Below are 17,488 nucleotides of genomic sequence, written 5' to 3'. Positions count from 1 at the left end.
AGTTCCCTCTTGGAAGTGGAGGAAGAAAATGTATATATGTAGTTAAAATCACTAACATTAAAGGCCTGAGTTGAATATGTGTGCATAAAAGCAGGATGCAGGCAAAGGTCCTGATTTTAGAACTAACTCCATTATTATATTCATGGGTACACATGGCAAATCCCAGTCTAATATGAAGTGCTAAATCATTGCCTGCTAACATGACCATAAGCCCTTTGTTGGACTCAGACAGAACAAGAAAGCACAAGAACAGAAGAAACTGTGTCTAGTCACTATCACTTGAATAAAAAAGTGGTAAGAGAATACAAACATAACCCTGGAAAGGCCAAGACACAAAACCAGATACAAATAGTGTGAAACATGAAGAATGGCAAGAAAGCATTCTTTAAACACAATGGGAGTAAAATAAGGAAGACAAAACCCAAGGGAAGAGTTGGCTCTCTGTTCAGCAGAAGGAGAAAGTTAATCAAGTTGATGCCTAGAAAGTGATACAGGGTTGAATATCTCTTTTATCTACCAACCAAAACAAGGTGAACTAGTGAGCAGGAGACTAACACAACTAATACCAGTGAACATGTTTTAGGTAAGTACATTTAGCAGAAATTTCCTTTGTTTGCAGATGTTTGTAGGTTTATGCCATGCCCCTTTTCTGGGTTTTGATCTGCCTGGAGCTCTCTTCTTACTCAAGGCTATCACTAGACCTACCTCAGGATATTTTAAAGAAGAAACTAAAGCAACCACCATCAGCAATTACTGCTGAGAGCTCAGGGAAGATGTGAGTTATGCCAGGCATGGAAAATGGTAAATGCAGTGATTGTCTTTAAAAGGAGGAAGAGAAACTGGAAGATGACACACAAACCAGTTTACTGTCCACCCCTGAGAATGTTTTAGAAACAATAATCCTACCAACACTTTGAAAGCATTTGGAAAACGAGAACTGGAGTTGCAAATAAGATGTGTTTGTTAAGAGTTAAGTCAAACTAGTTTGGTGTCTTTCTGTGACAGGTTAACAGACTTTGCAGAAAGGGAAGCCAAATTTAATCAGCTTCAGGGAGCTTTCTATTGCTGTGTCACACAGCATTGTTAGAGGCAAACTAAGGAAACTGCTCTGAGGCCAGCAAAACTGGCGTGGTCACTGCTGAGAGTTAGCAGTGGGTCACTGTCACCACGGAAAGACGTATCACATCAGGTCTGCAAAGATTCACTTAGTTCAAGGGTTATTCAGCATTTCATCAGTCAGCTGGATAATGAATAAGCACTGTTGTTATTTAAGGTGTAATATCAGCCTGGAGGTTATAAGCAATTCTGGGGAACAGGACTAGAATTCTAAATCAGACAGAAAAGTTGGAAAAAAAGGGTCTAAAAACAGAATGAATTGTTATAAACATGAGAACAAGGTGCTACACTTCATCAGGAATAATCAACAGCTCATATTTAGAATGGGGAACAGCAGGTTAAGTGGCACTTCTACAGTGAAGCTAAGGAGTCACAAGCTGAAATCACTTTACAATATATGTTAATTACACCAAAAATGCAATTATACTGGGATGTAAAAAAAAAGTGCAAGAGCTTAAGCTGCCTTCAGCCGAAGGTTTGAAGTGCTGTACTACATCTGGTTTGGTCACTGCAGTACTAAGAACTATCAGAGACAATGGCAGCAGAAATAACCACAGGTTTAAATGACATCAAGGAGGCACAACCAAAGTCCCTGGAAAACTTCTTAATAATGAGGATCATCCTGGGATGGACTGCTTGTGAAAGACAGGGGAATATTAAGCCTGTAGGTATAAATTAGACATCATTTAGCAATGCCATTGGGATAGTGGGCTCAGCATAACGACAAGGGATGGACTGGGTGATTTCTTATGGATACCTTCCCCTTCCTGTTTTTTCTGATTCTATGATTAAGAATCATTTTGCTCCTCAGGCAGTGACTTCCCAGCTCTCAGTGTTGTAATTCCAGCATAAACACAGACACCCCTGGGAGACAGGCATTGCCCTTGTGCAGCATCTGAAATTCACACTACTTATTTCTCCTTCCTCAGTTACCAGGACAAAGGAAATATTTTTCTGGCCTAAGAATGATGTCTAGAGAACATTCCCATTTGGGATGGGTCACTGACAAAGGAATTCAGAGACATTTGGCTGAAGGACAGCTGACAGGGCCCACAGCTTCTTAATCCTCCTTTAAAAAGTATATCAATGAATTTATTATATACCAACGAACTGCATCAGCAAGAGGCTGGTTCCCTATTAGACATTTCAGCTCATAAATGGAATAAATTGTATTGTCTTTTTTTCTGACAGCCATCTCAGGCCCTGAGAAGGACTGAAAATTAAATCACCCTATACTTACCTTGTCCCTCATGCCATGAGATAGTGATTCACCTTTGCTTGATGGCTCAGTGTCTTCTTTAAACACTAAGTCAGAGGTTTGGTGGGGGGAAGAAGTCTTCCTCGTGAAATGACTAATTTGTTCTTGGCATCATAGCTTGGTAAGTTCCCTATCTTAGAGCTTCCTGGAAAACCCTTGAAGAAACCAACCACGAGATGAACCTTGGTCAGACTGTGAGGCTTCGAAACACTGCAGCTATCCCAAAAAAGACCATGTGACATTGCAAAATAGGATATGGCTGCAAACAGGGAGTATGATAGAAACTCAACACTAAGGTAATGCAGAAACTAGTCAACTTCCAGAGGCCTCTTTCACCTCAGAGTAAGATGTAGGAAAGCACAAAAGCTTGATCAGTTCTCCAAAAATCAAATGAAGCCAAGTGTGACAAACACCTTTAAACATTTTCAAAAGCCTAGAATGCTTTCTGCTACACAGAAGGGGCTGCTGTCAAGCTATTGTGAAATGAAGGTCAGTTCAGGCTTTTGGTTCCAAGAAAAAGTAAGAAACACTGGCAAATCACCAGTTTTCCTAGTTTATAGATGAGGTTTGCACTGGACAGCTGGAAATCCAGCCACTGATCACTGTGCTGGATATGGGGTCAATTTACATCACAGGCAAGGGTTGTATGCTGTTTGTGTACTCTGTCTGAATGTCACCGAGGATGAAGCTGAGCTGCCAGTCTTATCCCTGTCTAGGAAGACAGAAGCATGTTGGTTTTCACTTGTTAGTGAACTGTGTGTAAAAATCCTTTTTGAATTCATGTGTTCTGAGAGCAGTCGATGCTCAGGAAGGACCTAATTGTTGTTATGTTAAGTTCTGGGATTTGGTCACATTATTCTGTGACTACCAAAACCAGAGCAATGAAAGGCACAGGCAGTTCCCCTCTATGCAGCCTGTCTGTGCATACAGAAAGGGCAGGTGGGGAGATCTCAGTTTAGTTTAGAAAAGCTCTTGACTTCTAGGACATGGGTCAACCTCCCACAGGTAAAATGCTGTTTGATTTCACATTGCATATAAAACCCCCCATACTTTCAATGTGCAATGTACCAGCTGTCAAAGGGCATTCAAACATTGTTCAGTTCCTGCTTTAAGGCAAGACCAGGCTGTGCATTAGCTGTATTCAGTGCTGTTGGCTGAAACCAGATATGGTTCACAAACTGGATGCTGTATTACTATATATATATATATATAGTCCAGCATGAAGGCAAGAGCTGCTTAGGCAAGAACCCATGTGTATCAAATTTACTGTATGGATGAAGTTCTGCTCTTTAACTGGAGAAGAAAAATAACCTGCAATGCCCAGAACTTTGAAAGCCAACTTACAGCACTGAAGATGGCCTCCTTGATTATAAGCAGTCACAAATGCTGGTAACTTTGATTTTGGCTCTGAAGTTTGTGTCTCTGCCCAGACCCTATATTAGACTGAAAAGTTTCAGAGTGAAACCATGGTCATCTTTTTAGGTTGCAGCCAAAAGCTGAATCACTAAACCTAGTGTCACCGGTAATTTTAAAATTTGTTGGGATTTATGCAAAGGAAGATGCTAAGTCTCACCAGTCTCAGTGCAGAAGCCACACAAAATGATAGATTTTGTCAGCACTACTTGTTTAAGTGAACATTGTTTTGCTCAAAAGTTAGTGCAGATTTGACATTAAAATGTACTTTCTGTTAGCAGATCTTTCCATTAATTTGGACCAGACACAATCCTCTTATTATGAAAAGCTCCTACACTTTCTACTTTGCATAAAAGTCCCTTAGATAATATCCTCATATGCACCAAAATGTCACTCTGTAAACACTCCTTGCACTTAGAGCTAAATAGAAGCTGTGTTTTGTCTCTTTCTCTAACAATTTACACAGGACCCTAACTGCAAAAAAAATTCCAGTTATGCGATTCCTTCATTTTTCTGTTTGTGGTACCTACTGGCTTTTGCATAGTCAATATTTTATGGAGCTTGGGAATAAAATAAAATAATAGGGAAAAAATAAATTTCCAACCTTAAAAAAAAAGCACCAGTGTTTAGAAAATATCTAACAGTTAGATTTAGCTCAGGGTCTGCATCCTGCTTACCCTATAGAACAGTCTAACTTGCATCACCAGTCAGCAGTCCTTCCAGTTGACTTAGACTCACAAAGAGTGAAGCTATATGAAGAAAAATAGGAGGATTGCCAGTCCTGTTCCCTTTTCAGGCTCTCTTGACAAAGAGAACAAGCTATAGTTTTGTCACTTAAATGACCAGAAAAGTGCAGTATCACTTACTTAGACAGCAAAAGGCCCTCAAGGCTAATGAAGACAAGCTGATGTGTTAGCAGCTTTTCAGCAAGTGCATGGTTCAGAGCAGGAATCAAATGATGACAGCCCTGACTGCCAGGAAAGAGAAGTGTAGGCAGATCAATGTAAAAAATAGAATATCTGCAGATATTTGCATTTCCTTTCTCATGGCATCCATGACTGGCACTCTTCATGCTATGTTTTAAGCCACCTTTTAAACTTCAGGTGCTTAGAGGTCTTGAAAATACCATCCCTGCCACTCAGCAGCTCTACAAAGTCACAGTTGGAAGAGCAAACTGGAGTTGGAAGGTTAAGGAGTATTTACATGCAGATTAAACTGCAAACCTATGCATATAAACAAATACTATACTTGAAACTAGAGCAACAGGCTAGAATATTTTATGTTGTGATTTTTCTTTAGCAAGTTGACAACACTTGAAGGTGTGATGGCCAATTCCCAGACCTCCCTGACACTCCTTTTTCAGAACTGATGGCATATTAGCTGCTCACCTGCTATTTTGGTGGTTTTGCACAAGTAATACAGAGCAGTCATTCAAAGAAAGGAAAATAGGTAAGGTGGGCTTTAAAAGAGCATCCAAAAATCTCCACTAGGAAAATCCTGGTTCTGACAGAACTTCTGCAGACTGAAAGGAATGCTTTAATTTTTCAGATTCTGAGAAAGTTATTCCCCTTTCCCAATCTCTCCCCCTCCTGGCTGCTTTCTCTTGGAGCAACAGCCCATTTATGTCCCATGTTTCACTTCCCCAGCTCTGGCAACATGAATCAGAAACTAGAGGTGTAGCAAAATGACTGAAGAAAATATTTCCACATGGTCAGATGTTCTTTTGTTCAAGCCAGTGTCTGTGCAGACACCAAGGGAAAAATTCATGAATATCTCTAGGTGTTTCCAGTTGTGCCAGAACACCTTATTACTCAACACCTGGCAAAACCAGCAACTGACCATGGCTGGATTCCTGTCCACATCTATAACAAATCAGTGAAATTACAGCACTCTGGGGTAATCTCAGATTAACTCAGCTTTGGGAACAGAGCTTTCACCACCTGAACTGCTCTGGGACATCCTCCAAGTTCTGCAATGGGAATGTTGGCTTTTAGGTTAAAAAAGGCCCTTCCTCACAATGTTTCTCCTGGTCAGGGAATGAGATGCCAGTGTTGTGCAGCACCATGTTCACTCTCTCCATGGTAATTGGAGTGCCACTCACTGCTCTGGCAGTACTCCCAGCTGGATATAAAGGAACTGCTGACCTGAGCCGTGTTAGCCCCACCACCCACACTTGCAGTGACTACACACAGAGTCACTAGGCCAGGGGGCCAGAGGTGTGCTGAAAAATCCCTGGCACTAGAGGGAGGGCAATGCCAGAGTGGTAGGACGAATAGAGGTTGCACTGAAGAGGAGAGCCAAGGCAAGTCCAGAGCAAAGCAGAGGAACAAAGCCAAGCTAGAACAAGATGGGTGTGAGCCAAGTGCAGCAAAAGCCAAGAAGCTCTGAAAAGCCATTCTGCTGCAGCCAGGATCAGCTGAAGCCCTCAAAGGAGGCTTTGCTCCAAGATGTCCAGAGAATGCTCTGCCATGCATGAGTAAAGACTGCTGCCCCTTCCCACTCTTTGGGAGAGGAGCTGCAGGTAAGGCTTACAGTGACTCTGGTTTTGGCAAGCAACCCAATATGAGCAGTGCCAGTGTTCCCATGCTGTGTGAGCATGATTAGTGAAAAACACACAGCATGGGTGCTCCTTGAGGGAATTTGGCAAAATAACATCAGAATCCCCACTCTAGTTCACAACGAGCTTCTGTGCTGGCCTGTGTCCTGGTCCCATGCAGAAGGACATGCTGCATTTCTCAGTGTGTAGGAATTGGTTTTCCAAGCCCTGGACAGGTTTGGCAAGTCACTCAGGCTCGCTGTGGCTTTTCCCTACTCCCCCAGCTGTTTGTTACCATACCTACAGCTGCAGTGGCAGAGCAGTAGTTGGGTTTCCTCTCTCATCCACTTCCAGCAAAGTCACACCATTTCAGTTAGCGAAGCAAGGCTGCAGACAGGCACTTTCTTCCTAATTCAGCTGAAGAGATTTTGGCCTTCAGATGTCCTATCCACTCTCCAAATAAGGTTAGCACCCCACAGTCCCAATGTTGGAGTGATTTGAGACAGCTCTAAATCATGTCAGACAAACTCCAAGCATCTACTCAAAGTGCTCAGTCTAATTCAGACTCGTGAGGGGACACAGTATCTTACAACAAAGGGGTAGAGTGAAGGATAAAAATGATCTCAGCTCTCAGGTACACAAGTGTTTCTTCATGCCTGCAACAAAAAGAACTTCTTTCAAAGGCAACTATAAGGAAAAAACAAAATAATCAGTGTTCAGTCCATCACAAAATGGACCAAATATGTGTGACCTAAACACTGTGTTTCATTTGAAGTAAGTTAAGGCACACAGAAAGAAACTTCTTGGCACTGCACAGAGCTTTCCTTCAATGTGATGCTGAGCAGCTGCTGGTGGCAGCATTTAGTACAGCTGGAACTGGCAAGACTGCCTAGTCATACCCTTATTCTCCTTTTTGTACTCTCTCCATTTGGCCTGCTAAGATAAAGGTATTTAGAGATACACTAGGTTAAGAATGGAGTGTCCAGGGAAGGAGGGAAAGAAACTAAAGGTTTTAATTAAAGAAAAGAATACTCTTTTGCAGGGTAACAGAAAACTCAGCACTGAGATATAAAGTGTTTCGGTCCAAGTACAGCACACATGTAACTCCTCATGACACACATCTCATTACAGCTGACAGAACTACAACATTCCTCAAGATGGTCACAATGCAGACAACAAACAAAAAGTACTTCCATCATCTTTAATACACAGGCAAAGCCTACAGAGATCACAATGTCCTGTCTCAATATAACTGGGTAAGTTGCCATAGAGATATGTTCGTATTAGAGACAAAAAACAGCTGCAAATGTCTCTAGAGCACTGTTGGCCACATTTATCTTGTGGGTTACACTTGGCCAGTTCTGATTTTAAAATCAAAGCAGGTACATTTTTCCCCACTCAAATACCAAGTAACAGATTCATTGAACCGAGCCCTTACTGGCAACCCAGCAGATGTGAGAAGAGGGTACTCTCTTAAAAAATACAGAACAGACAAATACATAAGACACAGGCCCCAAATTTCATCAGTACATTGGGGCATACATGCTTGTAACATGAACTCCATAAGGCTGTATTTTATACAGCTGCATATTAAAAAATGCTTGAACAGGTGACATTCCTTAGCTGGCCTCCAGGATTCAGTTCAGAAGATTGGCAGTTACACAGTCGCACAGATTTCTCTTTTCCACCTGAAGAAGCAGAGTTTCTGTCTATAAGTGGGGGAACAAAAGGAACATCAAAAAACAAGGGTCAGCACTGTAAGACTAATTAGCTCCCAAAGAAAAGCCCATTTTACTTTTATTCTAATATCTGAAGCTGGTTGTATGAGATAAGGCTTGAAGCAAAAATCAGAGTTACGGTTTACTGGTCTGCAAAATAATTTAGCTTTTGTGGGATTAATTGGCATATCAACATGGCAATACTTCCTGTGACATCGGGAAATTCAGTGCAGTACACACTCATGTTTTTCACATTAGTCCATTCATTATGTGTCTGGGTTCTTTCATTTTTGTTTAAAGTTATTTTTTTTTCTTACAGTCTTACTTCAACAGCACAAACTGGAGCATAAGCTCAGAAGTTTATTAGAGGCTTAAAAAAGCCCCCAAAATCTGTCACAAATCTTCTTCTACTTAAAAACAGTTTCAAAAATTAAATTTAGAAAATTACAGCCGGGACTTAGTATTAAAAGTTATACAAGGAAAGTATGGCAAAATGTAATCATAGAATATCTCGGGTTGCAAGGGACCCATAAGGATCATCAAGTCCAACTCCCTGCTCCTCACAGGACTACCTAAAGCTAAACTGTATGACTAAGAGTGCTGCCCAGACACTCACTGAGCTCTGGCAGGCTTGGTGTCATGGCCACTTCCCTTGGGAGCCTGTTCCAGTGACAGACTACCCACTCAGTGAAGAAATTCACTTCTGCTTCAACTTCTCCTGCTTCACTGTTGTCCCTGTTAATGTGCTGTTGGAGCCTAAAACAGAGGGGAGATGCTGTGCTGGCATACAGCCATCACAGTCCAACCATGTGATGAGATCCCTGGCCTTTTTAAAGAAAAGGCTCAACTACTGGTGAGAGCAAAGTTATCCCAGTTGAACTGAGGTTCATCAATATCAGGAGATCATTGCTGGCCACAGATCCCTGTTTCTGGAGCATCAAGGGTGGATTGGGAACTTCTCAGAGCTGGAGCTGGGTATGATCAGTGCGAGAAAGGACTGAGAGGCAGGGAAGAGACAGCAGGGCTGCATACGGAAATTTAGGAGTCCTTCATCTCGAGTCTGTTTTTTCTGGCTGTCTGGAGCATGTGTAGGTTCAGTAGATGCAAGATGGAGCACAGAGATGTTTGTCATCAGCATCGTATCTTCACCTCAGTCTGTCTACCATGAGCTGAAGCTGTATCTGAGAATCAGTCTGATCCAAGAGAGGTCTTCCTCCTTATTGTCACGGGATACACTAGCTGTGGGAAGTCCACTCACCAAATTAATCCCTACTGGTGTAACCAGCTACACAAAAAAATAAAGGGCCTTATGAAGACTGCCAGCTCTAAATGCCAATGAAATCTATCCTTAATCTGCCTGACTTATGATTTCTCTATAGATGGAGTTGCCATGTGATTAAAGGCTGTGTTTTAAAAGCTGTGTTATTCATTGACTGACATCAGCTGAAGGCACTCAGAGCACAGCTGGGCTGAAGCATCCTGCTCTCCACTTGCCTTCTTAGTGCAGGAAAAGCTATCTATCTGCTGGTCAGAGTTTTTTCTCCAGATGATAAATCACTAGACACAGCTCAGTGGTTCTAAATTAAATCAGGTATCACTTTTGATTGTTTCAGTTACCCTGCAAAACTGGAAAAATCTGATCAGACTTTGCTAATCATTGAAAAGACACTCAATCACCACCTTCTAACCATCTCTTTCACATCATTTGCAATGGTGCGAATAAGGAAGGCTGACAGCATGCCAACATCTTTGGAGCTAAGCCCCAAGTCTGCTTATCATCTTATATATCTTCAATAATATTTTCAAGCCTTTCTTATTATTTTCAGGGACAAATCTAACTTAATGTGCTTTAAACACTCCAAATAACCACTAACAGTTTAGAAAGCAGTAGTGAACAAATTGAATGGCACTAAATACAGCTTTGCTGACTGTTCTGTGAGCATGATCACAAAACTGTTTGCACAGAGCTTTGTTAGTATCACCTGGTAGGTTAAAGCATGTTTTAAAAACCACCCAAAAATCAAAACCAAAGCAAAAGAACAACAATAAACAAACAAGCAAAACCAAATCAGAACAAACCAAAACAAAACCACCAAAAAAACCTCAAACCGGGTTCAGCTTCTGAAACTGAACAAAAAAAAGCTATTATGTTCCAGACAAAAATGCAGTTCCTGAGCCCTTTCAAGTTGTAATGTAACGTCCACTGGTTGGTTCTGAAAAAAACGGGCTGGAGTTTTTTTACATATATATCTGTATTACAGACTTAGAGTGAACTATACAGCCCATGGACTGGATCTGCTTTCCAGAATTTGTTTTATGGCATCTCCCTGCTGGACTCTGTCTTGAGCAGCTTTTATTAGGGATCTGGCTGTGAACTGGATGAATGGCTGTGGTGGTAGCAGCTCCCTCACAGCAGTACTCGACCCCTCTCCCCAGTTCACCATCAGAGCTGCACCTGCCACATACAGCACTTTGGCTGAGTGGTGAATCACAGATATCCCCAGAAAATATTGCCCAGAGTTAGTTATCACTGCCAAAACAACTAATCCAGCAGCAACCAAAGGGTGGAAAACAGTACAGAGCAGGGTAAACAGATCTGGGGAGAAGCCAACCTCCCCAGGGTGGTCTGTGACCCTTCTCTTCCACATGGGAAAAATGCAACCAGCTTGACAATTAGTAAGGAATCAACACATCAGTGTAGGTTACAAACACATCTAGTTCTGTAAAAGGAAGGACATACAGCCTATGGCCTCCATAAAAGGGTATGTGACCTATGCTAGAGTCAGCTTGCTTTACACAGGTCAACACAAGGCCAAATTAAGTGTGAAAGCTCTTGAACTGTGCTATAAAACTATATGGATTCCCCTGTACAGAACTGCAGGGTGAGATGTGCAGGAGGAATTAAATGAGAATTTCTTCTCTAAGCTTTTGGGAATCCCTCCCCCTCCCACACAGCTAGGAGCTGCTTAGTCATCATCTAACAATCTTGCCTGCAAACAAAGGAGAGTTTTTCAAGGAAATTAGTGTCTCAGTGGGAATATTAACAAAGGGAATTGTATTTTCGGGGACAGAAACATTTGCCCCACAAAGCAGTAAAATGGATTGAAATAGTCAAAAGTGAAATATATGTGTGGCAGAAAGCAATGGTCTTAAAACTCTCAGTTTGCATCAAATCAGGCCACAGCTGAATAATAAAAGTAAGAATTAAAAGACCCTAGAAGGCAGTTCCAAGAAGTCCTAAACTATTAGATATTTCCATGTCTTCTGAAGATGTAGGCAGAATTCCTAGTTTAATGACTGGAATAGGCCTGACCCAGTCCAGAGGAAATGAACGAACTCAATATGGATTCAATTATTTAGATTTTAAAGTGATAAGGAAGTGATAGGTTTGTTTTGGTGAGAATTTATCATGGAACCACATTTTCAGGCTTGCTGTCAAATCTGCAAGTGTGAAAGTCAATAATAGGGCATTCATCTCAACTGACTTTTTTCCATCATTTTATCTCTTTGGCTTTCTATTATTGTTATATTTTTTAAATTATTAAAATACAGTTGCTATCTTTGGCGTTCTTATTGCTACTCCTGCTTTGGATATCTGTGTTTTATAAAGTTTCTCTCTTGGTCTGCAAACTGAAGGTTTCATAAAGGTCACTGCCATAGCCAGACACCCAGAAAAGATTTTAGGAGTTGAGATACTTTTAAATCAAGATATAGAAATTCTGATGAAAAGTTCAAAGGTTTGTAAAAGAAGGAAAAGGTGTGCTAGAGCCACTTTATAGCACCATCTGAACATCTTGTTTGGGCTGTATACAGTGCTCAGCAGATGTATGAATTAACAAGATTTCTTCATGAAGCCCAAAATATAGTTGACCTGTAATTATTGAACAGATTTTGTTTAGCTGTAAATGTGCTACATACCAATCTGGTTCTGCTGGAATGTTTATTTTTTGTAGTATGTTACACTTCAAGGCATCTTCACTCCTGCATTTGCATTTTCACCTAAACATCATAGACCCTCCTCAAAGTTACCTCAAGCCATTCTTCGAAGGTGCCAGTTCACAGGCTTTGGACTGTGAACAAGCTTGACCATAAATCAGAAGAGCAAAAAAAGTTTGAGTGCCTTCTGTTGGAAAAATCTGTGCAAGAGTGTAGCTCTAGCTCTTCAGCTAAAGGGTACGCCGGAGGTGGGGATGAAGTACCCTCCTGGGACACTACCATCTGACAGCAGCACAGATTGCAGGTTGCAGCAGCAAGAGACAGATTAGACTTTCCTCACAGAAGGAAGATGCCAACCTTGGCAAATTCAGCACACTGACTGCAAGCCAAACAAGTTTCATTCCCTATGCTGTTCTACTTTGTGTCATTTTTCATCATTTAGAAATCAGAGAAATGTAAAAACCAATTATGGATGATGTTTCCTCCCTTAGCCTCTCCCCGGGGACAAAAGCATGTGCAGAGAAGTATTTTATTTTAGTGGATTTTTTGTCTGAACTGGCTATCTCCTTTTGGGTAATCAATATAAATGATACTCTCACCTTACTCCCCTAAACATAAAAACAAAAGTGTATGCTCAGCATTTGGAATGAGAAGAGCAGCACTGATGGCTGTAACTTGGCAAGAGAAGGATAGAGGGCTGAGGACAGTCAGTTCACTCTTTTCTCTACTTTCTAATGTCCCTGATACCTCCAAGGCAGAAGAATTCCACAGATTATTGCACAGACAGGTAATTAACCAGCTTCACCTTAGAAGACAGAACAGCACAGTTCACTGAGTATTTGTGCAAAATTCATCCACCTTAATCTACTTTTATCCACAGCATTTTCTTCTATATTAACAAAAAATGAAATAAATAAATTCAATGTTTCCTTACCCGTGTGTCTAGATTATATGCTGTCTTCTTTAAATCCTGCAGAGCTCTCTGCATGAATTCAAATGCATGGCAATCAACACAGGGACGGCCTAGGAGAGCATTTAGCAGAGCATTTAGTAGAGCATCATGACTATATGGCATGAAGAATTAACTAGAAGGATTAAACAGTGATTTTGAATATCAGCAAGAGCTATAGAGCAGAGCCCAAAGAGTGAGTACTATGTAGACACTCTTGAATAATCCAGGTTATTTAAGTGGTCCCTCATGATGGTCCACTCAGTCTCTCAATGGCAAAAGAATTACTTCAACAAATTTGCATTTAAAATTCTTCTTTCTCTTGTCACAGTTCATAGTATGAAAACACTAAACCCATAACCTGAGCCTTTCACTTTGCTCCACTAACCCTGAGCACATATTCAACCTTATCTTTAGATTTTTCAGAAATTACCTCTGAAACCATGAACCTGTTCCCTTCAAAATCCTATTTCCTAATCTTGGAAACTTGAGCTCTAAATAGAAAGCTCATGGAATAAAACTGACTACAACATCACAAAGACAGACCACTTAGCCTTTAACTTTGAATATGGTACAGCTTTGTCCAAACAAATGCCCTGTCATTAGTAAGCATTGCTGATAAGCAGAACTGCTGCATTCTGGACTTACTGCAGTATTTAAGAGAGTGTTCCCAGATCTAGATACCCAGACTGAAAGCCATGAGGTTTGCTCTGTCTTGATCATCATGTAACATAAAGCTGTACCCTAACAGATAGCAGCACTGAGATGGAACAAATATAGACATGATGAAATGTCTTTGAATCATGAGGCTGTACATATGCTCTTATTTGCCTCTCAGTGCCTGTGCCTCGCTGACAACTTCACTGGAAACATTGTGCAAGTGAGAAATGCTTAGAGCAGGTTTAGTTTGCTCTTTGAGGTCTGGTAAGGAAGAAAGGATGAAACCTAGACTGATGCTGGAAAATGCTGCAGTGACTGTCAGCCCATTTTGCAAAAATTTGATTACTGCCTCTGATAAGCTGGAGTATGAGCTTCCAGCTCATGGATCTGTGTGCTAACCAGCAAACAGGAATTCTGCCTGCTGGAGAAAAGGAGCTTGCCAAATCCTTTAACTGGCTAGGGAAAAAAAAGAAAAAACTATTTTAAAAAACCCCATTGAGCAGTATTAAAGATCTGTTCTCTCTTTGTTGTACCACTACCCTACCTTAATGTTACTAGATATGTAATAGTCAAAATGAGAGGGCAGCAGTTTTCATGTCAACAACTTGATGCAAGGACCTGTCATTATGTTTATGATGTAACATGAACTCAACACAAATCAGCAAAAGAGAATTAGATGGTTGAAGGCCCCAACACTGGGTGTTGACAAAATACTTTCTTTGGCAGCTTCACTGTGAATTTTTTTAAAATAAAGACAAATTACTTTAATACGGCAAACATTCTCGAGGAAATATAACGAAAGTCAATGTCAGCTGAAAAAGAGCAAGTCTCAGTAATGTCTCTGAAAAGTGAACAAGGTGATTTCTGGCATAGAAAGGGCTATACAATAGGTGCAGAACAGTGGCAGATTGCAGGTACAAGCAATACAGCAACAGGCAGGAAACAAGGATAAGAGAGTGGAGAGCCTTGGATGCAGGAGAAAAACAGCTCTGGTATGCTAAAACAATGTACATAAGACATGTCCACAATACTCTGAATTATTTGGACAAGCTTCAGTGATGAGAAGTCCTGCAACATGAGAACTACAATAGGGGCTGTATGAGAGGACTGCAGGGTGGTACATACTTTCAGCTGGTATGGCTGTTCCTGCTTCTTGATCAGTTCTCACAGGCTCCAAGAGTAGCAGTACAACCACAAAAACTAAAGGGACTGTAAGGACCACTCTTCTCAGAAGGCAGGGCGCCAGCATCTTGGAAATGGGGGCTTCTCTGTTTATCAAGAGACATAAACAAGTTAGTGAGGGACATTACAGATACAAGGGGTTTGTTACAAAGAAGTTAATGTTCCTGATGGCTAGAGCATTACAAGTCTTCCTCTGGAAGAAAACAAAATATCAGAAGATCTAGATCATGAACAAAAGTTCTCTGTACTTTTCCAGCAGTGCACATAAAATCCGACTGGGAGAGAATATCCCTAAACATGAAGGACAAGATCAGAAGTCCCTAGGCAGTGTTTGGTTTCATTTGCAACTCTGCTTGCTCTGTGGCTTTTTTCTAGCTACACAGTCCCAGATTAACACATAAATCTGGAGACCTGGTTCACTGTTAGACTTTGAGACCAAAACTGCAGGGTTTAGAGTTGGCTGAAATAGACCAGAACCTGGAAAGGATGTCTTTACCCACTGGCTTGCTTTCCTGATGCGCCATCTTTTCGCAAGTATGATACTAAAGGCAACCAGTAGCATTACACACTACACTGATTATAAAACTTACTCCTTTATGAAAGCAGATGAAGGAAAAGACTTTTGTTAAACCTCCACAACTTCATAGGTGGATTCTTTCAATGGTAAATCCATTGAAACTCTTTGACTGTCTGTTTCCCCTCTTAATCTGGACTTCAGACTGTTATTTGCAGCCATCCATTTGTTTCTGAACACCACAGCCAGGTCACACCATGCCCTGAAGTTAGTACAACCTGGTCCAGCAACAGCTGCCCTTCACACAGAGGTGAATTGTTTTATAAGTACACAGGTTTCAAATTAAGTATTCTCTTGACCCAACAGGTAAACTGTTCAGATCGAGAGGGGACACAGAAAACTTGCACTGGCTCAAGCTGCAACTGTGTATTAGGGATTTCAATCTCAAGGATTCTGGCAAACTGCTAGGTTGGTCCTTAGTTCAGCCAAGTTTACCTTCCATTCCTGTACATTCAAATGGAAGAAAGAAAGAATCAAATAAGGCTAAGTTATAGCAATACAATAAAATCCACATGAAAAATCTCTTCAGCTAAGCATGGAAAAGCAGGACAACATTCTGCCTCTTTCTGATATTTAAGCTGGTGCATACTAAGCAAAAGATGTTGCATAAGAGCATAAAATCTGCGTGTACTGAATTCAAGAGTACAGCACTCTCCAAAAAGAGATTGTATTTCACATTTAGAAAGTCAATAGAGGGAGGCAGGAAAGGAAAGGGTTTTCCTCATCTTGCCACAAACACAGAACTGAACAAGCTTGCTCTTTGATATATGCAATCCACCTTTTCAGACACAGCTAATCTGAAGCTGTAAATTCTGCATGAACAATTGCAGCACGTGCAAACCACCAACTCATCCAGAAAAGGAGTAGCATGATACACATCCCCTTCCTGTGCACCTCAACCTAAACATAAGACTAGGGAATGGTTCAGAAGCAAGAGACAAACATGTATGTGTGGAGTCACAGATATATTTTAGCCCACACCAACAAAAAGATATGGCAATGTAATTTCTGTAACCTCATAACTGGGTTTCCTATCCCACCCACTATTTAGATCTGAAAGTGATTCTTATTTCTACAAACCTTAAAATAAATGGATTAAACTCATAACAAGTGGCTTGGGGTTTGTTCTAATTAATGGTGATCTGCAGTCAAAACAAGTACAATCAAAGATACCAGTCTTTGCAGCAGGATGCAGCAGCATGTCTCCAAGTAACAGCAAATTAGGACAATATCAGCCTCTTTTGAAAGCACCTGATGAAGAAGCCACCTGGTCAGTAGGAGCATAAGCTATTCTCATAGTTAACTGAGCACTACAAAGGTTCAACAAAACAAAGCAGACACACTGTTAAACTTTTTTGGAGTACCTTACACATCACCCACCCCAGAGTCAGCTCCGCTTTGTACGTGAGCCCCACTGCAAGCAAATTGCTTCCCGAGTGCAGCAATCACCTTCAATCATGTCTAACTCCTGCCTCTTAGTTATTTCATGGATATTTGCAAGGAATGATCATGACAGGCTTCAAGGGTGGTCTCTCTCTGCGGTGCAACTGGGAACAGAGACAGATCTGTGCATGGACTTCTGGAAAGAGAAAAGTCACCCCCTTTAACAAAGGAAAAAATATCAGTACCTGATCTTTCTCTTGTCTTTGTGATGGTTTCTTTGAAATGGCCGCTGCAAACTGCTAAGAGAACAAGTGCAGCATTTCTGAGCATGTGCACCGTCTCTTTTTAACCTTCTCTGAAAGAGGTTATTACTATGGGGAGATTTCTGCCATGGCAACAATGCAGAGCGCTGCAGCACACAGCACAGATTTAAAGAGGCACAGGCTACGTCTCCCAGGTCTGGAAAAGGATGTTCCTGCTTTGACACGCAAGATCCAGCAGTGACTTGCCTGCTCTGGGTAAGGATTTTAAAGCCAGACCATCTGATTCATCTCTCTTGAAGTCTGCTGAACGGTTTTCCCAAAGTCTGCACAGCTGGATGTGGTGCCTGACTCAAGCAACTTGTTTCCCCAGTGCCTGAAAATAACCATGACAAATTACACCTGCTTTATTGGAAACAAGGACAAACCATGGGATCACACTCAGGAATTGTTCAGTGCACTGTCTTCCATTTGAATGGTTCTGAGATAAGGTGTCATAAACC

The 17,488-nt window shown here is 41.2% G+C and overlaps 1 protein-coding gene across 1 annotated transcript; it reads right to left on the bottom strand.

Moving 5' to 3' along the window:
• Positions 1-7,506: 7,506 nt before the first annotated feature.
• Positions 7,507-17,043, bottom strand: LOC103805630 (neuropeptide-like protein C4orf48 homolog). The gene is made up of 4 exons (XM_009078284.1): positions 16,971-17,043; positions 14,712-14,854; positions 12,912-13,000; positions 7,507-8,032 (listed from the first exon to the last, which is right to left on the bottom strand). Exons 2-4 carry the CDS (start codon positions 14,833-14,835, stop codon positions 7,961-7,963), a joined length of 285 nt encoding a protein of 94 aa, XP_009076532.1. The 5' UTR covers positions 14,836-14,854; positions 16,971-17,043; the 3' UTR covers positions 7,507-7,960.
• Between the last annotated feature and the right edge of the window lie 445 nt (positions 17,044-17,488).

Source organism: Acanthisitta chloris, unplaced genomic scaffold (assembly GCF_000695815.1).
Source record: "Acanthisitta chloris isolate BGI_N310 unplaced genomic scaffold, ASM69581v1 scaffold5907, whole genome shotgun sequence".
Lineage (NCBI taxonomy): Eukaryota > Metazoa > Chordata > Aves > Passeriformes > Acanthisittidae > Acanthisitta > Acanthisitta chloris.
The sequence above is the reverse complement of the archived record's forward strand: the minus strand, read 5'-3'. Positions and strand labels throughout refer to the sequence as shown.

Coding starts and splice junctions, on each gene's coding strand:
- LOC103805630 (XM_009078284.1), bottom strand. CDS start 14,835: ATGCTGGCGCCCTGCCTTCTGAGAAGAGTGGTCCTTACAGTCCCTTTA. Junction 13,001..14,711: donor AACAGCCATACCAGCTGAAA/GTATGTACCACC, acceptor ATGCTCTCCTAG/GCCGTCCCTGTGTTGATTGC. Junction 8,033..12,911: donor CATATAATCTAGACACACGG/GTAAGGAAACAT, acceptor CCCCACTTATAG/ACAGAAACTCTGCTTCTTCA.